The sequence below is a fragment of the Myxozyma melibiosi genome (assembly GCF_037950935.1).
Source record: "Myxozyma melibiosi strain Phaff 52-87 chromosome Unknown BZA70scaffold_4, whole genome shotgun sequence".
Classification (NCBI taxonomy): domain Eukaryota; kingdom Fungi; phylum Ascomycota; class Lipomycetes; order Lipomycetales; family Lipomycetaceae; genus Myxozyma; species Myxozyma melibiosi.
This window is the reverse complement of record NW_027042918.1, coordinates 313,327-338,822: the sequence shown is the minus strand read 5'-3', so window position 1 is coordinate 338,822 and position 25,496 is coordinate 313,327. Positions and strand designations below refer to the sequence as shown.

General features: G+C 51.5%; 7 protein-coding genes across 7 annotated transcripts; 2 read left to right on the top strand and 5 right to left on the bottom strand.

Moving 5' to 3' along the window:
• The first annotated feature begins 11 nt into the window (after window positions 1-11).
• BZA70DRAFT_256649 (uncharacterized protein) lies at window positions 12-2,317 on the top strand. The gene is made up of 2 exons (XM_064910813.1): window positions 12-1,265; window positions 1,320-2,317. The coding sequence occupies exons 1-2, from the start codon at window positions 472-474 to the stop codon at window positions 1,909-1,911; spliced, it is 1,386 nt and encodes a 461-aa protein (XP_064768820.1). The 5' UTR covers window positions 12-471; the 3' UTR covers window positions 1,912-2,317.
• Window positions 2,318-2,487: 170 nt separating this feature from the next.
• BZA70DRAFT_141997 (glycoside hydrolase superfamily) lies at window positions 2,488-4,899 on the top strand. Its single transcript, XM_064909638.1, has 2 exons — window positions 2,488-2,773; window positions 2,836-4,899. The coding sequence occupies exons 1-2, from the start codon at window positions 2,581-2,583 to the stop codon at window positions 4,713-4,715; spliced, it is 2,073 nt and encodes a 690-aa protein (XP_064768819.1). The 5' UTR covers window positions 2,488-2,580; the 3' UTR covers window positions 4,716-4,899.
• Window positions 4,900-5,562: 663 nt separating this feature from the next.
• Window positions 5,563-7,681, bottom strand: BZA70DRAFT_277044 (actin interacting protein 2). Its single transcript, XM_064912392.1, has 4 exons — window positions 7,086-7,681; window positions 5,989-7,008; window positions 5,800-5,924; window positions 5,563-5,702 (listed from the first exon to the last, which is right to left on the bottom strand). The coding sequence occupies exons 1-4, from the start codon at window positions 7,558-7,560 to the stop codon at window positions 5,670-5,672; spliced, it is 1,653 nt and encodes a 550-aa protein (XP_064768818.1). The 5' UTR covers window positions 7,561-7,681; the 3' UTR covers window positions 5,563-5,669.
• Window positions 7,682-9,527, bottom strand: BZA70DRAFT_256640 (Metallo-dependent phosphatase-like protein). Its single transcript, XM_064910812.1, has 2 exons — window positions 9,181-9,527; window positions 7,682-9,108 (listed from the first exon to the last, which is right to left on the bottom strand). Exons 1-2 carry the CDS (start codon window positions 9,415-9,417, stop codon window positions 7,852-7,854), a joined length of 1,494 nt encoding a protein of 497 aa, XP_064768817.1. The 5' UTR covers window positions 9,418-9,527; the 3' UTR covers window positions 7,682-7,851.
• Window positions 9,528-9,632: 105 nt separating this feature from the next.
• On the bottom strand, window positions 9,633-12,267 carry BZA70DRAFT_277042 (trehalose synthase). Its single transcript, XM_064912391.1, has one exon. The coding sequence runs from the start codon at window positions 11,847-11,849 to the stop codon at window positions 9,873-9,875; it is 1,977 nt and encodes a 658-aa protein (XP_064768816.1). The 5' UTR covers window positions 11,850-12,267; the 3' UTR covers window positions 9,633-9,872.
• A 767-nt stretch (window positions 12,268-13,034) lies between these two features.
• On the bottom strand, window positions 13,035-17,970 carry BZA70DRAFT_288969 (P-loop containing nucleoside triphosphate hydrolase protein; the record flags this gene model as incomplete). Its single annotated transcript, XM_064914081.1, has 5 exons — window positions 13,035-13,618; window positions 13,671-16,259; window positions 16,319-17,498; window positions 17,562-17,899; window positions 17,964-17,970. 5 exons carry the CDS (start codon window positions 17,968-17,970, stop codon window positions 13,035-13,037), a joined length of 4,698 nt encoding a protein of 1,565 aa, XP_064768815.1.
• Window positions 17,971-18,994: 1,024 nt separating this feature from the next.
• BZA70DRAFT_288968 (P-loop containing nucleoside triphosphate hydrolase protein) lies at window positions 18,995-24,981 on the bottom strand (the record flags this gene model as incomplete). The annotated part of the gene is made up of 5 exons (XM_064914080.1): window positions 18,995-19,557; window positions 19,613-22,162; window positions 22,223-23,420; window positions 23,483-23,823; window positions 24,924-24,981. The coding sequence occupies 5 exons, from the start codon at window positions 24,979-24,981 to the stop codon at window positions 18,995-18,997; spliced, it is 4,710 nt and encodes a 1,569-aa protein (XP_064768814.1).
• Between the last annotated feature and the right edge of the window lie 515 nt (window positions 24,982-25,496).

Here is a 25,496-nt window from a genome sequence, read left to right as displayed (position 1 = left end):
ACTTTTCCTGTTTGTTTGTTGTTTGTTGTTTGTTGTTTGTTGTGAATTGTGTTTGTTCTGGCTGTTGAAGATTGCTGTGTTTTGAAAAGTGCAGAAGTGAGAATACGGGAGATAGCTTTGTTTGAATATTTCGCGTGGAACTGGAACTGCAAGGTGAAGGTGATCCCGTTAATTCACCTACCGGCAGGAATCCCAGGGCGCATCAACGCTCGACGGCGCGCCTGATTCAGTGCTAGAGAAAGCAGAGGAGCGCGGATAGGAAGAGGCAGTGGTTTGAAGAGGCCGGGAAATCAGAGATCGATCGGGGATAATCGGGATTTCTATATGAGCTTGGTCCAGAGAGGTTCTTGACGTCGATTCAATTATTGAGGATTGCCCTGGTGTACAGAGGGCATAATTACTTCAGATCAGAAGATTACAGCAAAAGTACAGCAAAAGTACAGCAAAGGTACAGAGGTACAGGAAGAATAAATGAATCTGGGCTCGCTATCGTTCTGGACGTGGTTCAATGTGTTTACAAACGGGGTGTACCTGTCGCTGATAATATTGACGATTCCGCTCGCGTTCGACGTCGGCGGACAAGAATGCGGGCTCGCGTTCACACTCACGCTGGCCGTGTTTTATTTCTCGATGGCCACGATCAGGCTGCTGGGCCGCAACACACAGTTTAGCACGATTACGCATATCGTGTATTATTCGCAGCACGTGATCATACCTTCGTTGTTTATAATGTTTCTGAATATCTATTCAGACTCTGAGCATACGTACGCGGTGTGGAGCAGGATCTTGATTCCGTGGCGGTACTTTTTGGAGAACGCGACAGCGGGGTTTACGATCCTTGAAGGATTCTGCACGCTTCTCGTGATCCAGGCGGCGGGCCAGATCAGCAGGTATCTGGTGAAGCGCAACTCTGATCTGTGGACGATTATTTTGCTTGTGGCGGCAGCGAATATCGTGACATGTGCATTGTATTTCTTGTACAGGATCTACACGTTCCCGATCACGATCGGGTCCGTTAACGCGACGATGATCGGGGCGATGTTGACATGTACGATATTCCTGGGCGGGTACGGGATTGTGTCGCGGAGGGGCAACTTGATTGAGTCGAGCTTGCTGTTTGGGTATATGGTGTTTTGTCTATACGAGACGTTTACGGATTTCCATCCGAATCAGACGGAGGAGGGTAGTGGGAGCAGCGCGAGCAGTATTAGCTCGGGAGGATCAAAGACCGAGTTTCCGCCGTTTCCGCCAATAATAATGGAGAGGTCAGTATAGTTGGAAGAAAGGCAGTCTGTTTATAAGTACTAACGATAGTATAGCTATGCGACGATTGTTGCTTCACTGGCGTCGACAGTGCCGTCGAGTTTCGCGACTACGTTTGAATTTATACTGGCGGCGATGTCGACGATCACGCCGTCGATTGTGGTGTCGCTGATGTATCGGTTGCTGGTGTTGTTTGCGACGACGCAGATCATTCCAGCGCTGCGAGAGACGGGGGATGAGCGCGGGCCGGTGCCGAGGAGTAGGAGTAGTAGTGCGACGAGAGAAGGCGCGGGTGCGGGCGAGGGAGTATCAGACGGAGCAGTCGGAGCAGAGGGAGCCAGAGCAGAGGGAGATGGAGCAGAGAGTATAAAACAGGAAGAGCAGGAAGACGGGGAAGGAGCATCTACGGGCCAGCTGTTTGTGCGGGCATACGCCCCCTGCGTGCTGATAGCAGTCTACTCGCACCTGCTGATGCAGCACTTTGGGTATCTACGGTCGACGACTACGGTGGGCGGGTTCGAGATCGCGACGTGGCAGCTGTGGTCGTGGGTGAACAGCGGGGTGACGCTCGCGCTGTACGCGTCCGAGATGATGTACGGGAAGGAGTCGCGGGGGGAGAGCCTTGCGCGGCACTGGAAGATGGAGTGATTACATAAGACGAATGATTAATCTTACATAAGATCTTACATCACAGAAACGCGTTGAGTACGCGCCTCAGGGTTCAGACAAGAAGCAAGCGAGCCCGAGCGCTGCGGCGGCGCCGAGTCTGACGATTGGAATGTGGCTCCGGCGCAGAGCAGAGACGTTAAGAGATCCGCAGAGGGAAATAAGAGGAGGAGGAGGAGGAGGAGGAAGCAGAGGCCTGGTTCGATTGAACGAGATGCGATCAGATGGAGATGTGAAGATAGAAAGATGTGAGGATGGAGGATATGAAGAGTGTTGCTGGGATATCAGATATCAGATATACCCCAGCCGACTATCCTTCTATGCCGCTGGCAGACATGTAATAACACACAACGCAATACAATAAATACAATAAATACAATAAATACAACACAATAACAAACTACAAATACAATTCATCTTGAATAAAAACAAACACTGGCAAATTCCTGGCCTCGGACCAAGAACCGCGCTAACCCAATCCGGACTAGACAACAACGCGTCGACTCCTTCGTCGCGAAAACCAAATCTCGCTTCTTTGTTTTGGTCGTCGCTGTTGTTGTCTTCCGCGCTCTTCTCCTCCTCCTCCTCCTCTTCACCACCTCTTCCTCACCTCTCCTCCCCGCCGCCGTGCGTCCGCTCCTTTCTGCAACAATGCGTCCTCGTGCGCTCGTCGTGCTTCTCCTCGCGACCCTCCTCGCGTCCGCCAGCGCGTCCGCCCACCACCGCCATCTCCGCCGCCAGCCTGCGCCTGAGCCTGCACCTGCCCCCGATGCTGTCCTCGTGCCCCGCGACGAATCGGACTGCCAGTGCTCGACCTATGTTGTTGGTGTCTGGGTTGATTATGGTATCGTCCCTTGATCTGTCTGTGTCTGTTCACTCCCTTCTAACATTGTATCTCTTCTCTAGAACCCCCTAAATCCACACCCACACCCACCACCACCTCCTACTCGTCCACCACCACCGAGGTCGTCTACGTGACCGTCAACCCGTCCGCAAACTCCTCCTTCTGGTCAAACTCCTCCTCCTCCTCCGTCAAGCCGACGCGTTCCGCCTTCTACGGTTACCTCAACACCTCGACCCCCTCCGTCGAGCTCACCACTACCCTCACCGAGACCGGCACCGTCTACCTCACCCCCTCCTCCTCCTTCATCCCCGTCTCCTCCTCGGCCGAGCCCACCACCACCTTCACCGCAACCGTCCTCGTGACGCCGACGACGACCGTGTCCCTCAACACCACCCTCACCGTCACGCCCTCGCCCACGCTCACCACGACCACCTCCGAGACCGTGGTCACGACCTCGACCGTCTACGTCACCACCACCGTCAAGACAACCGTCACCCCGACCGTCTACACCGAGCTCGTCACCATCACCGCCATCCCCGGCCCGACCTACACCATCGCTGGCGTCCTCACCACCGCCGTCACCGACACCGAGACCATCGTCGTGCCCTGCTCCACCTACACCGTCTACTCCTCCGACTTCTTCGAGACCCTCGAGACCTCGACCTACTTCATCACCTACACGCAGACCTCCACCGCCACCTGGCTCGCCCCGGCATCAACCACCGCCTCGTCCGAGACCGAGCCTACCTCGTCTGCTTACGTCGGTACCCCGGTCGTAGTCCCCGCCAACACCTCGACCGTCGCGTCGTCCGTGCCGACCACCACTCTCGTCCCCACGACCGTCGCGCCCGAGGCCGTCACCACGACCTCCACCAGCAACGGCGTCGAGGTCGTCATCATCTCGACCCCTGACGTGACCGTCACGACCGACGCGACCTACTACGAGACCGTCTCCTGCACCTCTGGAGGCGTCTACACCGTCACCGGCGGCGTCGTCACCACCGTCACTGCCGATACCCTGCTCGCTGTCGCTACCACTGCCGCCTCTGCCAAGCGCCTTGTGCGCCGAGAGGAGACGGTTTTCCAGGCGGATGACAAGCCGTTGGCTGTTGCTGCTGCTGCTGCTGCTGCTGCTGAAAGCCCGAGTCGACCCTGGGCTATCTCCTACTCTCCCTACACTGACGAAGGTGCTTGCAAGTCGCCTGCCGACATTGCGCTCGACATCAACCTGATTGCAAGCAAAGGCTTCCGCGCCGTGCGCATCTACTCCACCGACTGCGGCTCTCTGACCACGATTGGCAAGGTCGCCGAGGCCAGCGGTCTCCATCTGATCCTCGGTCTGTCAATCAACGAGTCTGGAATCGAGCAGAACGACGTCCAGCTCGACGATCTCCTGCACTTCAAGCTCTGGGATCTGGTCGACATGGTCGTCGTCGGCAACGAGGCCGTGTTCAACGAGTTTTGCACCGCCGCCGAACTCGCGACCTACATTGCCCACGTCCGGAATACTCTCAGACGCGCCGGATACGAGGGACCGGTGACGACCGCTGAGACCAGCTCTGTTTTGGATTCCTACGCATCCGTGCTTTGTCCTGCCATCGACGTCGTCGGCGTCAACGTGCACCCGTTCTTTGACGCGACTATCAGCCCCGAAGACGCGGGCCTGTTTGTCAAGCAAAACATGCTTCACGCCAAGTCTGCCTGCGCATCCACGCACAAACTTCCTGTCGCGGTTCTCGAAACAGGCTGGCCGTCGGCCGGAGCAGAGGCGAACGGCGCAGCGGTCCCGGGCAAAGCAGAGCAGGCCGCAGCAGTCACGAGCATCATGTCTGAAACTGACGGGGGCAACGACGTCGTGTTTTTCACTTTTGCCGATGATATGTGGAAGTTGGCGGGTTTGTTTGGCGTCGAGCAGAGATTCGGGCTCATCGACGTCTTCTGATCCCCCTTTTTTCTCTAAACTACTCTCGGTTTTGATATCGTCTTTTCTTGCTCTGGCGGGCGAGAAAAGACTTGACGCACGCGAGGACCCTTTCTTTCCTTAACTTTCCCTTTTACTTTTTGCTTACCTTTTTGATTATAATGATTTTTTGAAGTTCTGCGGAAATTCCTTTCCCAGAGATGATTGATTGGCAGGTGACCTCTTTTTATTTACCTTTTGGTTCATTTCAGTGTTCTGAATAACCACTTACACTCCTTTACTTTACTTTACTTTATTATTACTTTTGTTTGTTTTGTGTGCTTTGTTTTCGATTTGAAACACAAACACCCTGCCAACCGCCCCACGCTCGTTATTTTTATGTGCCGAAGATGTCTCTTTTTTTGAATCAAATGTATCGTCAATGTGTCTCCGCTATGACTGAAGTCTTTATTGTATCCTTTCTTTTCCTCTTTTTTGTTTTGGTGAAAGTTATACCAATTTTTGGTTTCCTGATACCACTTCCTGCTTTCCAAATGATCTTTGTGTCTTTTCTTTTTTATCTCTCAGAGATCTTCCAACTGTATTTCTACGTCGACCTGATTGTCCTCCGACAAACGCTCTACCTCATCATCTATTTTGTATCATTGGTGTGTGTCACGATATTCGAAAGTAGAAGCTGTACTTTTATTTCTCTTTTCTCTTCTCTATCTTTTCTTTACTTTCTAATTTCCTTATTTAATTTGAATTGTACTGTTAGTTATTATGTTTAGTTTAGTGTGTAGTCTACAAGCCTCATTCCTTTCAGAATGGGGTTTTCTGGCGAACACCAACTTTGCTTTATTATTTATTTATTTATTTTATTAGCTGTCTATATTGACGTAAACACATCCCCCGCAAACATTCCAAAAAACCTCATCTACTTTTTCTTTTTCCCATGACGACTGTGGAGTAATTTGAAAATTTAAAAGCACTCGTTTAGATGTACTTGTAAGGGTTCATGATCCCGTTCTGTGAATAAGATATTAGTAAACATTTGCTCTTCCGCGAAAAGGGGCCAGCTTGTATGGAATGGCAAACAACATAATTTGCAAATGGCAACACTTACCGGGTCGTAAATCTCCTTGACCTGTTTCATCAGGTTGATCATGCTCTGGTCCTTGCTGTACTTGAGGAACGGCCGCTTCGCGAACCCGAGTCCGTGCTCGGCCGAGATCGAGCCCTGGCGTTTTTCTATAACCTCGTTAGCTCACAGTCTTTATCCGTCGATGGCAACAAGACGTGGAAGATGACTTACGGATCCACTCATAAACCCACGGCTCGAGAACTTTCTCAATAGCCTTGTCGTAGCTCTTAACCGCGACATTCAAATGCAAGTTTCCGTCGCCCAAATGGCCGTATCCGACTACCGACACGATATTCGACGCCTCGGTACCAATCTCGTAGCCCTTCTCGATCAAACGCGCGCGGCAGTCTTCAACCATCAGATACAGATCCTCGAGCGGGATCGAGACGTCATACTTGTATACGCCGCCCGTGCGCGCAAGGGATTCGGGAATTCCCTCGCGCCAGGTCCAGATGTTTTTCAACTGCGTCTCGTCCTGCGCGACCACGCCGTCGTCGATAATCTCAGACTCCATCAGTCCTTCAAGATAATTCTGCAGCTTCTCGTCGTCGTGCTCACGGTTCGAGCCCGAGGTCTCGACCAGGACGTAAAAGTTATGCTGCTCATCAAGCGGTCGGCGCAGCTCGCTGAAGCGCGCGACCTGGATCTGCGACTCGCGGTCCATGAATTCAAACGCCGAAAGCACTTCACCCAGCTCGCTCTTCGCCTTGACGAACGCCTGCTGCACTTTCTCGTACGAATCCAGACCAAAAAAGGCGACGTTGACGACCTTTGAGCGTTTAGGGCACAAGACCGAGACACCGGTGATGACGCCCAGAGTTCCCTCGGACCCGATGAAGAGCTGCTTGATGTCGTATCCGGTATTATCTTTTCTCAGCTTGCCGAGTCCATTGACAACCGTCCCGTCAGCCATGACGGCCTCGACGCCGAGCACGGATCCGTGCAGGGATCCGTAGCGCAGCAGACGGAGACCGCCTGCGTTGGTGGCCACGTTGCCGCCGATGTGGCAAGATCCCTTTGCGCCGAGATCGAGCGGGAAGATGTAGCCGTGCTCGGCGAGGAACGAGTCCGTGGCTTCGAGAATGCAGCCGGCGTCGACGACGATGATGCCGGAGACCTCGTCGAACGAGCGGATCTTGTTCATGTTTGCGAGCGAAATCACAATCTCGTCAAAGACAGGCACCGAGCCACCTAACCGAGCGTTAGCCATATTCTCAATTTTCAGCTAGAATCGAAAGAGCTATAAGAGATATAAGGGAAGAACGTACCGACAAGACCAGTATTTCCACCCTGCGGCACGACCGCCAACTTCCTCTCCCCGCAATGCTTCATAATCTTGCTCACTTCCTCCGTCGTGCGGGGCTTCAGCACAAGCCGCGACTGTCCGTTATACTTGCGCATCGAGTCGATGTTGTATCCCGACAAATCCTGGTCGTCCTGCAAGATCGCAGACTCGGGCAGGATACTCTTAAAGTACTCGACATCGGCCGCAGTCAACTCGCCGAACCGCGCGTCCCGCACGATTTCGGGGTACATCTCCGCCGTCGGACGGACGACCTTCGTGACGGCCGCGGAGTAGTTTCGACGTCCGCAGGACTGCAGCAACGCGGTCGCGGCCTCAACTCTGAAACCAGCCGCCGCGGATGCAAGAAAAGGTGCTGTTCGCAGCGCAGGCTTCGCGGTCGCCAGCGAACCGACCCGCCGCGCAGACACAGCACGCACAGCACGCAATGTCGTTCTCATGATTAATGCAGTACTTCTAGAATATGTAATAAACGTACAAAAGATATAGAGCCAGCAGTCGAGCCTAGAAAGAGAAGGGAGCGGGTGCGCACGGAAAAAAGGCTCTTACCCACAGGAAAGAACCGCGAGGCGCAATAGAGTTTAGCGGTGGTTTGTCCCTTCTTTTGATGGAAAAAACCCCAACCCGACTGCCTTCCTGGACTTCTCTGATCCTGAACTCCGTAGCATTTACATTGCTCTCGAATAACTGTTATATACTACAAGTAATACTTCAAACAATAATACACAGACTCACTTCCACCGCAGGACAAGATACAGATACATCGCTCCGACGATGCACATAACATACGCAATCCGATTTAGAAACTCCCGCTTAAACGTGCCCGGCCGCCCACAGAACCGCGCAAAGGTCTTGCTGCGTTTGAACGCTCGGTACCGCGCAAACGCCATCATCACCGGCGCGGGGTATAGCCTGAACGACTTGTCCTTTTTGTCGACGTAGCCCGCTCCGCCGGATAGAAAGTCGACGCCGGCGGTTTTCCCCTGCTTTGTAGCTTCTGTGCAGGCCCGTGATGCCGCGTGCGCCGCGACCGCGAGGGTGAAGAGAAGGACTTTGAAGTATGTCTTGAAGATGTTGAACTGCGAGGGTAGCATGCACAGTTTAGTCTGGAACGTTGTTTGCTCGGCAGAGTCTTCTGCGGACGGGTTGTACAGCGACACCATCTCGAATGCAGGGTACGAGACGCCCATCGCGATCGATAAAGACTTTACTGTATACTCGACCGCCTTGCGCGCGCCCTTTGCGTACACGTGCTCCACCTCGCAAGCGTCGTGGTCGTCTCCTGAAAACACAGCGATCGGCATCAGCCTGTCCAAGATCTCTTCAGACAGCTCTGGATCGACAACGGTCTGATACTGATACCCTCTTGAGATTGGCAGCGACGGCGAGCCCTCACGCTTAGGACCGCAGGACGCGTCCTTGTCTCTATATAACGGGATATGCGTCAGCAATATCCGCGGCAGCGTCGCGCTCGTCGTGTTTTGGATATCCTCAGCCACGCTTTCGAAGAACGTCCGCGCCGGTTTATAAATCTGCTCGTCTTTGTGGTTCGTCATCGAGTTTGTGTCGAGCACAACAAACGAGTGGTTCCCAATCTCGAGCACCCGGTTCGGATCGCCAAAGTACGCCCGAAACCGATTGAGCGCCTCGGAGCTGATTGTATCTCCAAACCCGATATCATGGTTTCCCGCGACCTCGCGCACGGTGAGCTTGCCTATCCGGCTCGGAAACACGCGGTCGAACCGCTTGTACTCGCGCACCCACTCATCGTGCTCCCACTCTCGTCCGCCGTCAAACAGGTCGCCGAGGAAGATCGTCGCGTCCGAGTCGAGATAGCTCTCGATTGACTCCCAGGCGCGATGCATGTATGTGTCGACGTAGAACTCGGTCAGCGACTGGAAGAGCAGGTTGCGGCCGGGGTATGTGTGCGCGTCCACCAGCTGAGGATCAGCAACCAGCACAACACGCTCGGGCGCAGCACCGGCAGGCTACCAAGAACAACAGCAAGAGTTAGTCGCGAGCTAGATCGTATAGAGAGCAAACTTCAATCAGCAACTTACCCAATCCTCCCAACTCGCCCAATCGCAGCTTCTAACCGCGTCTTTAATCACCCTCCGCTCGCCCCAGTACAAGAAGTATCCCCACAGCAGACAGAGCAAGTTGGACGCGGTCAGAAACCGCCGCAGACTGACGCCCAGACGACCGTTTGCGAGCAGCCGCAGGCCCGATTTTCGGCTACTGTGAGGCCGCGAGGCGTGGTATAGGTTGGGCGGGTAGGACGACTCGTAGGTCGGCATTTCAGGGAGCTGGATGCGGTATCAGAGACAGGTCTGCATGAGCAGCAGGCGGTCGAATGGGAAGATGGAGTGAGACCAAGAGAAGGAAAAGGAGGAGGAAGATTGCAGAGGACTCGATGGACGCGGACCAGGCTGATGAGATGAAGAAAACATTGGGGCTCGTGTCTTCACTCCACGCTTCCGGCCGCTACGTCACCGCACGCGTCTGTTCCTATTCTCGGAGTTGTTCTTGACCACTACTATTTTAGAAGATTACTGCTTCTACTTCTACACGCTCTCTACTATTCAGCAGCAGGAAACATACAAGAACCCGCTCGTTTGCTGAGTTCTCGGCCAGACCGAACGGTGGGATTAGAGTTCCGTCATCAGATTAAGCCCCCGCGTAGAATCAGATCTGGCATTACATCAATAGTTAGGTAATTACCCCAAACAGCAATTCGTATACAATATCAACACTACATCGACTCCCGCGGCAGCCTGTTCTCGCCCTCAGTCCACGGAACACCGGCTTCCTCTCTCATCAAGTCATACACCCACCCGCCCTCTGGCCGCACCGTATTCCCCTTCGCCAGCTCGGTGAACAAGTACAGCCACGCCGACGCGTTGCCCACCGTGTGCACCTCGTCGCTCACCGACCTCAGCGCGTACTCGGACAGCGTCTTGTACAGCTTCTCGTTCAGGAAAAGATCGTACATGTGCTTGGCCACCGCTGAGGTATCCCCAACATCGCACAGGTAGCCGTTCTTCTCGTGCTGGACCTGAAGAGGGATACCGCCGGCTCGATACGCAACGATAGGCTTCCCCTTATGTACGGCCTCAGATACCTTGACTTCAAACCCTTCGCGGTGAGAAAGCTGTAAAACGACTGCCGCGTTCGACAGCAGACAATTCAGAAGCTGGTCGCTGGGTCCGAGACGCATGACGATAATGTCACTAGCAATGCTGGCGTACTTTTCACTCGAGATCGTCTGCACAGTCTGATCATACACCACCGTCCCATCAGGATCATCTACCGCTCCATGCCCAGCAATCACAAGCTGTGGAATCTTGCGGATCGGAAGATCGTCGTCCATCATCTCGCGCAGCAGCCGATACGACTCAAGAACGTCGGGGATTCCCTTGCTGGGGTCGAACCGCGCAATCTGGCAAATATACGGCCGCATAGGAAACACAAGCTTATTGGCCTTGACTTCCTCGCATTGCTTTTTGAATTCTCCAACGTAGTAGAACGTGTCCCAACGCGAAAGTTCCTTGTTGAGACCGTCGAGCCAGTCCGTTGCCGCAGGCATCAAGCCCACCTTCTTGATGTCGACAGCATCAGGTACAAAACCTTTGACCGGATGAGAAATAAAAACATCCGCATCCTTGATTCCAGAATTCCACAGATAGTCCCACACGCCTTCCTGAGGTGATCCTTTCTGCTTGATCAGATCAGACCGCACCTCGATATGCGACCGGTAAATGACCTTGATCCCCGCCGCCTTTGCCTTTGGAATCAGCCCGACAACCTGGGGATCGTCCATAACCGCAATATCAACCCCCGGCGGCTTTTCAGAGTCCAACGGTCCCGAGCTCCAGTACCGCTCAAAGTTCGACTCGATCCATTTCGTGAACTGCTCCTTTTGCGCGTCGTTCAGTCGCAGATCTGGATCGGCTACGCCCTGGATTATATTATGATTGTTCTTTGTGATCCGGAACACGCTGGGATTAGGCTTGGGGACGTACCATGTAACATGGAGGTCAAATAGTCGAAACAGTCTAATCAACGCATGTCTCATAAGCGCTACTCCGCCGCCCTGCGGAGTCGCGTTAAAGAATGCGACGCGCACACCCTTGTGGCCGTTGACTCTGATAGTCTTGAGTTCTTCCGCCAGCTTTGTAAAGCACTCCCATGTCTGCGGAGACACAGACCTTTCATAGTCGGCAATATCAACCATGTGAATAAACCCGTCGTCGTCGACCTCGACTTTATTCCTGTACCCGATCGCCGTGCGCGGCAGGCCTTTTGGCCCGAAGAACATGATCATCTTGCGCGCGAGCGAGTCGGCGATCTCGTCGCATGTCGACGAGTTGGCTTCGCTTTCGTTTTCGTCCTCGTTCCCGGACGCGATCGCGTCGGGAAATACAAACGGAAGGATGTCGAGCTCGCTCCACAGCCGCGAGCAGAGCAAAGGGCAGAAGCGCTGGATCGCCTGGCGGAAGCCGACGGCGACGAATTTAGACATGTGGTCGGTCGAGTAGGCTTTGATCTCGCGGAGGATGTAGTCCGTGATACGGTCGGGGTATTCAGACGGATCAGCATCGGCTGAGATTGGCTCTTCTTTGAGAGCAAAGTCGGTTGAGAAGTAACCGTCGTGGATCGAGAAGCCGAATGTGATGGACTCTGTGTGCTCGCCCGGGTCGGGCAACATAATGTCAAGGCCCATAAACATCGACTAGTAGTTATTAGTCTTTGCCAGTCTAGAATATGGAACAAGGTAACATACCGTGAGAGAATGAATCCATGGCTCCTTCTTGAACCTCGGCACCGGCAGCATCAACTGATCTCTAAGCGTCGTAGATCCCGAGACACTAAAGTCCGTAATCGAGACCGAGCTCGTGCGCCGCTTACAAGGCGCACCCGGTGGACAATTGTCATCGGGAGCATGGTCAAAGTCGACTGCGTTCTCGTTCGCAGCGAGCGAGCTCGAGCGGTAGTCGTTGCTGTAGATGTTGTTGTTTTCGAAAAAGTTCGAGGTTGAGGAGTTGATCGACGACGACGAGACGTCTTCCTCCGAAAGCTGGATCAGTCTTGCTGAGGCAGAAGGCATTGTTGGAAGATTGTGAGAATGATCTTTGAGAGCGGAAATACTAAAATCGACAATCACATCACATCGTTAGAGTCTTCCTGCATTGGGACGTAAGAAGAGATGCTTCATACTTACGAATATCACTACACAGTGCAGCAGATTAAACTACCAAGTACATCTGCCACGAAAAAAGGTAAACGGACGAGAGAGAGGCTTTTATGGCAATCACTGGATCAATCCAGACGAATGCGGAATTCTCTGGATGATCGATGGTTAATCCCGGGGTAGCGAAGGATCACATGACGTCATTGGGAGCAGCCGCACGTCTGTCGGTGGCTTTTAATTCCACACGCGAGCCGAAGAAGACGAGATGTACCAGCCAGATCCGAGATGTACGCAGGTTGCTGTGAGTAGAAGAGCCATACAAGGGGAAAACATCGTCAGAGGATATGGAGCAATGAAAATTTGTTGAAGGTGATCAAGACTGCGTAAGAAGACTCACAGCGCAGATTCTGTGGTATTCTAGCTCGTCGCCCGTTTAGCTTTGCAGAAATAACCACAACCGGCGATCACGAGCGCGGAGCCTGATGTTAATGACATAGCAACTGCAAGCGATATTTCTCATTACGCGTTGACTGAATTTCTCAATTACCGGCCTGGAGTGACTTATAATTGATCTGCTGCAGCCAGTGCTTTCGAGCAGCCATTTAATAACGAGCAAAACAAAATCCGTTTCTATTCATCATACAAAAAAAACCATGTAATGATATGTACTGTAAAACCACGTATGACGAAATGATGTGCTCTAGTCTAATCTATCCCTCTAATCTACTGCTGCTGCTCCTGCAACTCCTTTTCCTTAAAAGCCTTCTCCGCCAACTCTGTAAGCACATCAAACTCCCCACTGCTCTCGCACATCCCTCTAAAAATTCCATTTTCTTTTGTAATAAGCTCGAACGGCGACGCAAACTCGACAAGTCTCCCCGCGTCCAGCACGAGAATCCGGTCGTAGTCTATGATACTCCGCAGACGATGCGCGATCGTCATGATTGTCGACTTGCGGAACTCTTCGCGAATCGTCTGCTGCAGAAGCGCATCGGTCGCGTAATCGATCGACGCAGTGGCTTCGTCTAGGAAGATGATCTGGGGCGACTTCAGAAGCGATCGGGCGAGGCACATCAGCTGTCTCTGGCCTTGGGAAAGGTTGTTTCCTGATTCGGCAACAGGGGAGCTGAGATCTGTGAACACGTTGAACTGGGCCTCTTCCGACTGTGTAGATGACGAGGCACCGGAAATGTCAGTCTCTGAGTCGACCAAATGGACGCGGCGAAGCGTTTCAAAAATCGCGGCGTCAGAGTATTGGTTGAATGGATCCAAGTTTGAGCGAATAGTGCCGGAGAAGAGAGTAGGATCTACAAAACGTTAGCAAACTATACAAGACCAGAAACCGCGAGAACAACTCACCTTGAGGAATGATTGCCAAAGCCTCGCGCAAGTCACGGAGACCAATAGTGCTGATATCAATTCCATCAATCACAATCCTTCCCTCCTGCGCCTCCAAGAACCTGAAGAATGCCGACGCGATCGTCGACTTTCCGGCTCCCGTGCGGCCAACAACTCCGATATTCCAGCCCGGCTTGGCCTCGAACGTCAGCCCGCTAATCACCTTTGGCAGCTCAGGTGCATACCGAAGCGACAGATTCTCGACCTGGATCGAGCCGGCGTGGGGCCAGCCCGCAGGAGGACGTGCGCCTTCGATGACAGCAGGAGGTTCTTGCTCGATATCGATGTACTCAATCACGCGCTCGACAGAGTTCATATTCATCTCGTTGAGCGTCCACACAAACACAAAATAGACCATGCTCTCGGAAAACGAGATCGCGTAGGCCAGGATCAGTCCCGCAAAACCGGGGTCGATTCTGTCGCTAAGCCAGATCAAGAGGAATGCAGTGGTCACAGCAACCAGAGTTCCAATCGACTGCGAGCAGAATGTCATCCACCGATTGCATACCCAGACGATAGTGTACGGACGCATGTTGTAGTCGAGAATAGACATATTCTGGTATGCAAAGCGCGATTCCTGGCCGTAAGCGCGGATCGTGGCTAAGCCATTCAGAGTCTCTCCAAAATGCTGGTAGATAGGACTCTGCGTCGTGCTCTGCAGCCGTCGAAGTTCGAGCGAGGACTTTGAGTACAGGTTTGAGATAAAGTACACCGCGCAACCAATAACAAATGCAACGATCAAAAACTGCGGCACGACAGCCGAGATGATGATCAAGACAGTGACGAGCTCGGCAGCGTGCAAAGCCACGTATCGCAGCCAGGTCGCGATCTCGCGATCGACGGTGGCGATGTCCTTGCCGAATCTGTTTAGGATGCGACCGACGGGGGTGATGTCGAAGAAACGCGGGCTCGCGTATATGATGGAGTTGGTGATGTCGTTGAACAGTTTCCGGGATGCCATGATGCTTCCGTAAAACAAAAGCACTTCACGAAGGTAGGTAATGAGCAAGAAGACGAACGAGATCAACGCATAGACTGAAAAATAAAAGAACGAGCCATGGTCTCCGCCAATCTTTGTGACCTCAATCTCGCTCTCGACCGACGCCGTGGTGTCAGACCAGTGACTCACCCACAGATTCTTACTAGCCTCCGCAAGCTGCTGCAGGACGCACGCAACGACGAAGGTAAGCCAGAACCACTTGCTACCCATATACTGGAAATAAGTCAAGTAAGTGCTCAACTTGATCGATCCCGTTTGCTGCGACTCGGCGTTCTGGGGCGCCTCCGAGACATCCTTCATCTTGATTGAGGCCATCAGCCTCTTAGCCTCTTCCTCCGTGTCTTCTTCGTCAGCCTTCAAAGTCTCCGTTTTTTGCAGAGGATCCACATTCAAGGATTTCAAGTCAGTCGTCGATGGGGCAGGTGTATTCCTGCTCGAGATATTCCTCCGCAAGACATCGTCGTCACCAAACACGTTCTCCTCCGAGGCTTCCACCGGCGTTCCCTGGAACTTGACCCGTCCGTTGTTAACCGAGACGATAAAGTCAGCATCAGGAACACTGAGTGAGATGTTATGCGAGACAAGAATACAGGTTCTACCCTCCATCATCGGACCCTTAATGCACTTTTTGTAAACCCAGAGCGCAGAGTGCGTGTCAATCGCGCTCAAGCAGTCATCGAGCAACAGGTGCTTAGCGTCAGAGTAAACCGCACGCGCAAGCGAGATTCTCTGCTTTTGTCCACCGGAAAGCGAGATTCCTTTCTCGCCGACTTCAGTCAGATCGCCGTGCTCCAGAATCTCGAAATCCCGGACGAGAGCACAGGCGTAGACGGTTTGACGGTAGCGAGCCTCGTCCATCGGACGACCGAATAGGATATTGTTGCGGATAGTGTCGTTGATAAGCCATGCCTGCTGCGCGCAATACGCGACCGACTCGGAAAATCCAGTCTCTGGATCCCGCGCCGGTTTGCGACTAGTGGCAACACCAGGGAGGTAGACAGATCCCTTCAAGAGATTCATCTCACCCAGCAAAGCCATAAGCATCGAAGTCTTTCCGGCACCGGTGGGACCAACGATGACGGTCAATTTGCCGACCGGGAAGTCAATCGAAAAGTCAGAGAGAGTAAACTTCTTTGCACTCTTTGAGGAGCCCCAAGTGAATGAAGCGTTCTCGAATCCGATGTATGGAGAATCAGGTCCGCGAGGCTTGGATAGCTGGCTGTACTTCTCAGTCGTCGAGTCATCATTAATGAAGTTCTCAATACGATCCAACGAGACTTTCGCACTCATCACCATCGTCAACAAAGACGACACATTCTCGAGCGGCGTCTTGATAACATTAACTAGAGAGATTGTTCCAAACGCAAGAGAGGCCGTGAGCGGGTTTCCAGTGACACCGATATAGGTACCAAGCAAAGCCAGCGTCATGATCAGAGGAGTGCCGAACCAAGTCGCACCGCCGGTCGTGGCGAGGAGACAGAACTTGATAAGAACGTTGACTTCCTTGTTTCTGATTTCCATGAGCTTGTCTTTGAACATGGATTCCCAAGCTAGATAATTCGGTCAGTAAGTTTTGTGAATTAGATCACACTGGGAATGTAAGACATACCGAAATATTTGATAATCTTGATATTCTGCAGAATCTCATTCGTCATACTGACTCTCTTGTCAGTGATCTCCATAGAGTCCTTGTGGTTCGTCGCCAGAGATTTGGAGATCCACACATTCACCGGAACCAGCGCAAGAAACGCGATGATTCCAGCAATAGCACTGACTCCGAGCATCTTGAGCAGTAGGTAAAACGCGAAAAACACAATGATGATGGTCTTGACAAGGATTCCAGCTTCTGTGAACGCGTCGGAAATCCTGGTGGCGTCGATTGCCATCAAGTTCACGATCCGGCCGGTATCTGTATCGTCGGATTTCGAGCCTTCGGAATCCTCGTCGTCGTCACTGACAACCGTGCTGTTTAGTTTCGCGGCAGCTGTTTTGTCGTCATCGGCCTCCTTCGACGAAGACTCGTTGTCGACCGCACTAGTGATTTTCCGACGAAGAGCTTTGGCGTAAATCTCAGTGATCAAGATAGACCTGTACGTGTTTCCGTTCTTTCGGAATCCCCAGGAGCATAGAGAGTCCAAAGACGCAGATGACAGCGAAGTGAAGAATAGCACCAAGACATACAGCCACGCCATATGTCTCGGAGTCTCACTCGGGTTTTCAATGTAGCTGACAATCAGTCTGAGACAGATCGTCGGTCCAAAAGTGAGCATCGAGGAGACGACTGCGATGCAGATGTTGACAATGAACGGCGCGACGCAGAGGTTGAAAAGCGTCCATCTGAACGACGCAGTTCGGCGGACCGCTCTAAATCGGCGGCTCAGGTAGGGTGAACGCATTTCTTCCGACAAATCCCACAGGGTATCCATCTTTAGAGGTGTGCGACGACCTTCCAGCAACAGAGGCACTAACCAGCTGAACGTCAAAATGGACGCAAACGAAGCATACGGCTCAGGCATGTAGGTCAGACCCTTGTTGACCTTGACATATGCAGGTGTGACTCCCAGGGGAGAGCAGAGCGCGATGACAAAGAGGGCGGTAGCGAGAGCGGTGTCGAAGAAGGTAACGATTGAGAAGAATTTTGAATGCTGTGAGACGAGTTGCGAGCGGAAGTCGATGACCGAGATCACCCAGTATATGGTAAAGAGGCAGGCGAGGTTCGCGCTCACTCTGTATGAGAGATCGTATGATAGTGTAGTGTTGCGGTAGAATGTGAGGAAGAGAATGTAGGACTGCAAGATGATGTTAGAAGAGACTCCAGCCCCATAATAATCGATGATGAAAGGGGAACATACCCAAAACAAAACGGAACACGCAGATCTATAGACTGACACGTCCGAGGCCTCGTTGAACGTAGCGATAACACCGCCGACCAGGTGAAGAACAATAGCCGCGGCCACGAAGACGCGCTCGAGAGCGGCGCGTAGTCGGACGGCGTTCGGCGGGAGAAAAACCAAGTCGGTGTCTTCCTTGTGCTCGTCCTCGCGCATGAGATAAGAGTCCTCGATGCTGTCTTCCTCGACGGGAACGGGGAGGACAGAGCCGCCGTCGGTGGATTCGCAGTGGTCGGTGGTGCGTAGACGGTACAGTCCGCCTTCTTCATCCTCGGCGTCGTATGGACTGCTGTGGTCGGCTATCAATGAGTCGTCGGTCCCGAGATTTATACTGCCGGTAGACTTTCTGAGTAGCGGAATAACGAGACATGCCGATACTGCAATGGAAATGAGTGGTAATATGATATGCAAATAACTGTGGTGGAAGAAAGGTGTTAGTAGAGCAGGCAGCCCGCTTGGGTATTATCACTGGGAATACTGACTGTATGTCGACGCAAGAAGTGAAGTCTGAGTCGACCCACGCCGGTCCGCGACAGAAAATACTCGGAGTCATGATGCAGAGTATTTCTGTAATTGCAATTTCTGGTTTATTCAATTCGGAAAAAGACAAAGACAGCGGCCGAGGTGTATTTCTATTCTGGTGGGAGAGGTCATTGAAACTTTTTTTGCGAGGCCGATGGAATAAAGTTTACTGATTAGAGTCGGTGGATGCGATGGGAGTGTAACCAAGTCAAGTGCGCCAAGCGGATCCACAGCGACTCAGAGTTGAAGACTCTTACGCTTAGTGACAATATGCACAGTGTAAGCAGCTGGTGCTCGCTGACCGTGCTGCGGTGCTCGCTGAAAGACAACTTGGGCCGTCTGCGCTGCGTGCAAATCCCCGTTATCTCTCTGCCTGGTCGGTGTGTACACCCTCCTCCATTCTCTCTCGTCCGGCGCCGGAGCTCAACTCACTCGCTCGGCTTACGTCATAATAACCACGCTGGTGCTGTTGCTCAGCTTGAATCTCAGAAAGAACGGTGAGTCATAGTGACTCTTACAGCCGCGCCAATGTCATCTTTTAAATGAATCTGCGGTGCACTTGCTGAGCAACTTATGTCTGGCTGCGTCGACAAACGTCTCTTGTTACCGTCCAATTGCTCTTCTGGTTTTCGTAAACAAACCACCAAAGCCAGGAAAATCAAACAGCAAAACTCGCCCGGGCCTCGGCGGGCCAAGTTCCCTCGTTCGCCAAACTTAAAGGTGTTTAAACTTCCCGAGCCGACTCAATTGGGACAGGCTCTGGGCAGCTTGCTTTCCCAATTCAGCAGCCTAAAAGTCCCAACTTGCGTTGTTATAGAAAATCCCAAACTGTTGCATTCTTCAACTTAAACATCAAAACACGTCTACTACTTTTACTTCTTTTGCGAGAAAGACTGCTCCGCCATCTCCCGAAGCACGTCAAACTCCCCACTACTCTCACACATCCCTCTAAACACGCCGCCTTCTTTCGCTATAAGCTCAAACGGCGTCGCAAACTCCACAATTTTCCCGGCATCCAGCACAAGGATCCGGTCGTAGTCTATGATACTCCGCAGACGGTGCGCGATCGTCATAATCGTCGACTTGCGGAACTCTTCTCTGATGGTCTTTTGCAGGAGCGCGTCGGTCGCGTAGTCTATCGACGCTGTGGCCTCGTCGAGGAAGATTATCTGAGGCGACTTCAAAAGTGATCTCGCAAGACACATCAACTGTCTCTGACCTTGCGAGAGATTGCTGCCAGACTCTGAAATAGGAGAGTCAAGATCTGTGAATATATTGAACTGTGTCTCTTCAGTCGTTGCAGATGAGGATGCTGTTCTGTCGGAACTGGAGTCGATAAGATGTACTCGTCGGAGAGCTTCGAAGAGCGCTGAATCAGAATACTGATCAAACGGATCCAAGTTCGATCTCACCGTTCCACTGAAAAGCGTGGGGTCTAGAAATACATTAGTAAGTCATATCAAGCAAGTATACTGGCATATAACGCTCACCCTGTGGAATAATCGCCAAAGCCTCGCGAAGATCATGAAGTCCGATCGTGCTGATATCAATCCCGTCAATCACAATCTTGCCTTCATCAGCTTCCAGAAACCGGAAAAACGCAGTGGCAATGGTCGACTTTCCCGCTCCGGTACGACCGACTATGCCTACATTCCATCCCGGCTTGACTTCGAACGTCATGTTCTCAATCACTCTTGGAAGATTAGGCGCGTACCGTAACGACAGATTCGTGACCTCAACAGATCCCTCGTGCGGCCAGCCAATAGGTGGACGCGAGCTCTCGATATGAGCTGGTGCTTCTTGCGCAACGTCAGTGTACTCTACCAAACGCTCGATAGAATTCATGTTCATGTCCTTCATAGTCCACATCAAGACAAACATCGACATGTTTTCCGAAAACGTGATTGCATAAGTAAAACAAAGCCCCGCGAACCCAGGATCTATAAAATCGCTGCGCCAGATCAAAAAGAAACCAGTGAGGATCGAAACAACATTGCCAATTGACTGGCAGGTAAATGTCATCCATCGGTTGCTTGCCCACACGAGTGTGAACGGACGAAGACTTCGATCAAGCGTGCTCATGTTTTGAAACGCAAATCGCGCTTCGTGGCCGTATGCTCGAATAGTACTCAATCCACCAATCGTCTCCCCAAAGTGCTGGAAAATAGGACTCATTGACACACTAAGCATCCGACGGAGCTGCAACGATGTCTTTGTATAGATCACCGAGATCTGATACATAGCCACAATGATCACCATAGCGACAACCCCAAACTGCGGGAGAATCATCATCACGACGGCAAAAATCGTCACAATCTCGGCAAAATTGAGCATCGTCCCAAACAAGACACCAAAAAGCTCCTGGTCAACAACGTAGATATCCTTGCCGAACCGGTTCAAAAGACGGCCTACAGGCGTGGTATCAAAGAAGCGTGGCGTCGCGTGGATGATGGACTCAACCAGATCTGTGAAAATCCGGCGCGATCCTCTGATGCCACCGAGAAGACCAAAGAGTTCCAGCACATACGTGAAAATCACGTAGACAATCGATATAAGCACGTAGATTGAAAAATAGTATGCTGTACCATGACTGGAAACATCCTTGACTGCCTCATCCGCCTGCGCGGCTTCTGACCAGCGTCCGACCCAGGAATCCTTAGACACCGTGAGTCCCTGCTGCACAGCATATCCAGCAATGATCGCAACCAAAAACCACAGGCCTCCAATGTAGTTCAAATAAGAGGTATATGACCTCCATTTAATCGCGCCAGTCTCTTGGGACTCTTCATTACCTGGTGCCTGTGACTCGTGTTTGACTTGAATCTTGTATAATTCCAGTTCTTCACTTTCTGCGTCGTCGTCGGCGTCTTCTCCTGCTGCTGTGCCCAGGGGATTGGAAGAAGAGAAAGAAGACTGATTCTCGCCAGTTATATTCCGTCGCAATGCCTCGTCATCTGCAAACAAGTTCTGCTGCAGAGCTTGCACCGGACTTCCCGCAAACTTGATCTGTCCGTCGCCCACCGAGACCACAAAGTCCGCACCAGGAACAACCAGCGAGACGTTATGGGAAACAAGGATGCATGTCCTTCCTTTCATCAACGGTCCGGTCAAACATTTGTTATACACCCAAAGTGCAGAGTGCGCGTCTATCGCACTCAAACAATCGTCGAGAAGGAGATGCTTGGCACTAGAATACACTGCACGTGCAAGCGATATTCTCTGCTTTTGTCCGCCCGAGAGCGAGATTCCCTTCTCACCAACCTCGGTCAGGTCGCCATGTTCCAAAATCTCAAGATCGCGAGCCAAAGCACAGGCGTAGATCACGCGACGGTAGCGGTCCTCGTCCATCGGACGGCCGAAAAGGATGTTGTTGCGGATCGTGTCGTTGAGGATCCACGCCTGCTGGGCGCAATATGCAACGGACTCGGTATATCCGGTTGCAGAATCAATGGCGGGCTTACCGCTAGTCGTGATGCCGGGTAGATAAACAGATCCCTTCAGCAGCTTCATCTCACCAAGAAGAGACAGAAGCAAGGAAGTCTTTCCGGAACCGGTAGGTCCGATTATGACTGACAATTTTCCGACCGGGAAATCAACACTCAAATTCAACAGCTTGAACTTTTTTGAACTCGCCTCAGTACCCCAAGTGAACGAAGCGTTTTCAAAACCAATATACGGAGAATTCTCCCCACGAGGTTTCGAGAGCTGCGCGTATTTCTCAGTTGTATGCGTGTCATCCATAAACTCTGCAATACGATTGAACGAGACCTTAGCAGACATGATCGTTGGAAGCGTATCTGAAAACTGGGCAAGCGGCATCTTCAGCACATTGACAAGCGAGATGGTGCCAAACGCGACCGATGCCGTGAGTTCGTGGCCTGAAATCAAGGTATATGAAGCCAAGAGAGAGCCTGAGATCAGCAAGGGAGATCCAAACCAGCTGAAGTTGCCCAAAGCGGTAAGTGCTTTCAAACGAGAAAGCTGGAGTAGTTCCTCGGCGCGGAGCTTAAATATCTGACTTAAAAACATATTCTCCCAGGCTGTGAACTCAACGTTAGCATATGTCGACATAAACAGTCACTTATCAAACGAGCACTCACCAAAATACTTTATGATCTTGATATTCTGCAAAACCTCATTTGTCTTTGTCACGCGCCTATCGCTGATCTCCATAAGTCTCTCCTCATACCCCGCGAAAGCATTAGCAAGCTTTGCGTTCAGCGGCACCGATACTGCAAAGGCGACAACTCCAGCAATAGCACTTTTTCCCAAAAGCTGGAAAAGAAGACCAAACGCGACAAAGAAAAGCACGAGGATCTTAATAATCATGCCAAAGCGAGAAACCGTGTCGCATACTTTCAGGGCGTCGGTGCTCATCAAGTTCATGACCATTCCGGTGCTGAACTTTGGTTTGGGAGCGGGCTCGTCTGTGTTCTCTTGCTGCTCGGTGCTCGACTCGGCTGGCTGTGTAGAGTCGTCTTCAGCGCCCGCATCTTTGTCTCCCTCGTTGGGGTTAGAGCTTTTCTCAGGCTCGGCCGCGCTCACGTGGCGCTGTAAAGCTTTGCTATAGATCTCGGTAATAAGCAGCGCACGGAGTTCGATAGAGATCTTCCTCAGACCCCATAGCGCAACCGTATCCAAACATGAAGTCACAAGAGAATTGAACAACAGCAGGAAGACGTAGAACCAAGCCATGTTTCGCGGTGTGCGGCTGGGATCTTCGATGTAGCCGACGATAAACTTGAGCAAAATTGTCGGACCGAATGACATTGCTCCAGAGATGGTGGCAATCGTGCTGTAGATGATAAACTGCGTAAAGCGAAAGCTAAGCAGAGATCTTCTAAATGAAGTGGTTTTTCCTCGATTGAATGTATGGAACATCCGGCTGACTGTCAAAGACCGGGAGCTGTCCGGCAAATCGTATAGATCATCGTACGTGAGTTCTTTATGCCGGCTCTTCAACAGGATAGGAAGCACCCAAGCCATTGAGAAAACTGAAATCAGAGGCGTAAATGGCTCAGGAGAGTAGTCAAAACCTTTGATAACTTGAATGCTGCTGGGGATATATCCAAGAGGCAACGAAAGAGCGATGACAGACACTGCAGTCGCAAGCAGGAAATCAAAAGTCGCGGCCACGGCATAGAGCCGCGAATGATCAGAGATCAGAACGGATCTGAAGTCGATAGCAGAAATAGGCCAGTAGGTAAGGTAGACAAAAGCCAGATTAGCGCAGGCTTTGTATGAGAGATCGGGGGAGCGAGTTGACTTTCGATACAGGGTTAAAGAGAGAGCGTAAGACTGGTAAAATATTGTCAGCGCTAGATACGAGCAATAGGGAAAATAGCACTCTGGAGACATACCCAGAAAATGATCGAAAGCAGCGACGCTGTTTTAGATAGATCCAAAACTGTAGAAAACAGAGAAAGCCCAAGCTGGACAGTATGGAGAACAATCTGAGCGATCAGGAACGCTCGCTCTAAGGAAGATCGGAGCTGTAAGCCATGAGAGAAAAGAGAGACTACCTCAGTATCCTCATCCAAACTCATGTCATACAAAGCCTTTGCAATAAAGCTGCCATATCTGAGAGCAGCGGGAGACTCTTCGGGTGAGAAGGTCCCGGTGCTGAGAGTGGACGCGTCATCCTGGTCTTCGGTATCGCCGAGTCGATCTGTACGGCGAGTGAGGAGCACGTCGTCAGAGTCTAGAGATAAAGGACGGTATCCATCCTTGAGCGACGGAAGAAAAAATGTAAAAGAAAGAGCGAGGATTAGGCAAGGGAAAATAAGGTGAAGATAGCTAGATGACGATAATGTGAGATAGGGATCAACAGTCAAAGATGTATTTACAAGAGCCTACTTTATATCAGCGCAGGTCGATATGTCGCTTTCATCCCAGAAGGGAGAACGACAAAAGAAAGAGAGAAACATGCTACTGAACCGAATATCTCCACAGACCCGGAATCCGAGTCCTTTTAAGGCCCTGGATTCAAGGTCAACTTCCCAGGCGGAAATGTTTAAGCAGAAAACAATGAACGCCGCATAGACGGAAAAGAAAAAAAGCAAAGAGCCAGTTCAACCGCGTAAACCGTAATCAAGCTTTATGAAATTAAACGTTAAATAAACAACCAAGACAATGCTCACCGCTAGTAACATGTACGCCCTCGCTCGACGATCCAAGACAACCGTTTGGTTTTGCAGAATCTTGAGAACAAGTGGACTTCATCTGCTTAAAGCAAACGAAAGATCTCAAGAACGCACAAAAATGATTTTCGGAAAAGCTCAGGGCGCGCAACTCTGCGTCCGCATCTTACCGCACCGGAATTATAAGAGTCATTTTACATCTGTAAGAGTCATAATTAGCTTTCCATCTGACTGTCCTTGAAAAATGTGATATTTAACATTTTTCCCCGAAGGGAACTAACAGCGACCGGATCTCAAAGGAATGATATAGGTAGGAGTAATAACAGGATTCAGTACCAGAACTAGAACTTTTAACCTTCTCATCCGTCTGATGATCTCAAATGGCTGCTTGAAGGTCCGGTAGTGCTGTCAGCGTGGACTCAGAGAGGCGACTATATCTCGATGGCACGGACCTCGAAGACAACGCCCCACTTCTCACTCATGTACGCCCTCGTACGGCACCCGGACCATTCAAGCTTTAATTCAAATTGGAAATTGGAACGTATCTCTATATAAAGACAAGACCATATGTCAGCGGACTTCTAAACCCCGAGTGAAGAAAGCTCTACCCCAGCTCGGAACTATCCACTAACCTGCAATCTGCGATAGGCTTTAGAATCACCTAAAGGTTTTCTGATATACTTCCAGCTCTCCTCCACCAGTTCATAATCCTCAACCATGGGACAACCCTGAGAACCTGACGCAGTCTCGGAAACCTCTCCTCTCAGTATCTCTAAGCTCGTCGCCTGTCGTTCTTTTTTCCGCCAATCTCGGTGCAGAATCCAAACCCCAGAGATAAAGTCATCAGTTGGACGCGCCGTACGCTGGTCAAGCTTTACCTCTTTCCGGCCATTGCTATATATCCCCTCAATCGTCTTTGACAGCATATTCCAAACCACGATCAAGCTGTGGGTCGTAGCAGCTATGTATTTCCCATCAACTGATACGTTCAGTCTCGTGTAGCTTCCAGGCTGAGATTGTGCTTTTGCGGTGATTTGAGCCGGCTGCGGCAGCACGTACAGAGGCCTACCCTCCCAGCGGTAGTTCCAAACGTAAATCTGATTATCGGGTCCGATAGAAACAAGATGTGTATCCGTCACGACAAAGTTAGGATCCCGCAACGTGATCTTCACTTGCTTGATCGTAGCGTCCAGAGGGAAATAAAGCGGGCCAGCTCCTCCCACTACTGGAGAAA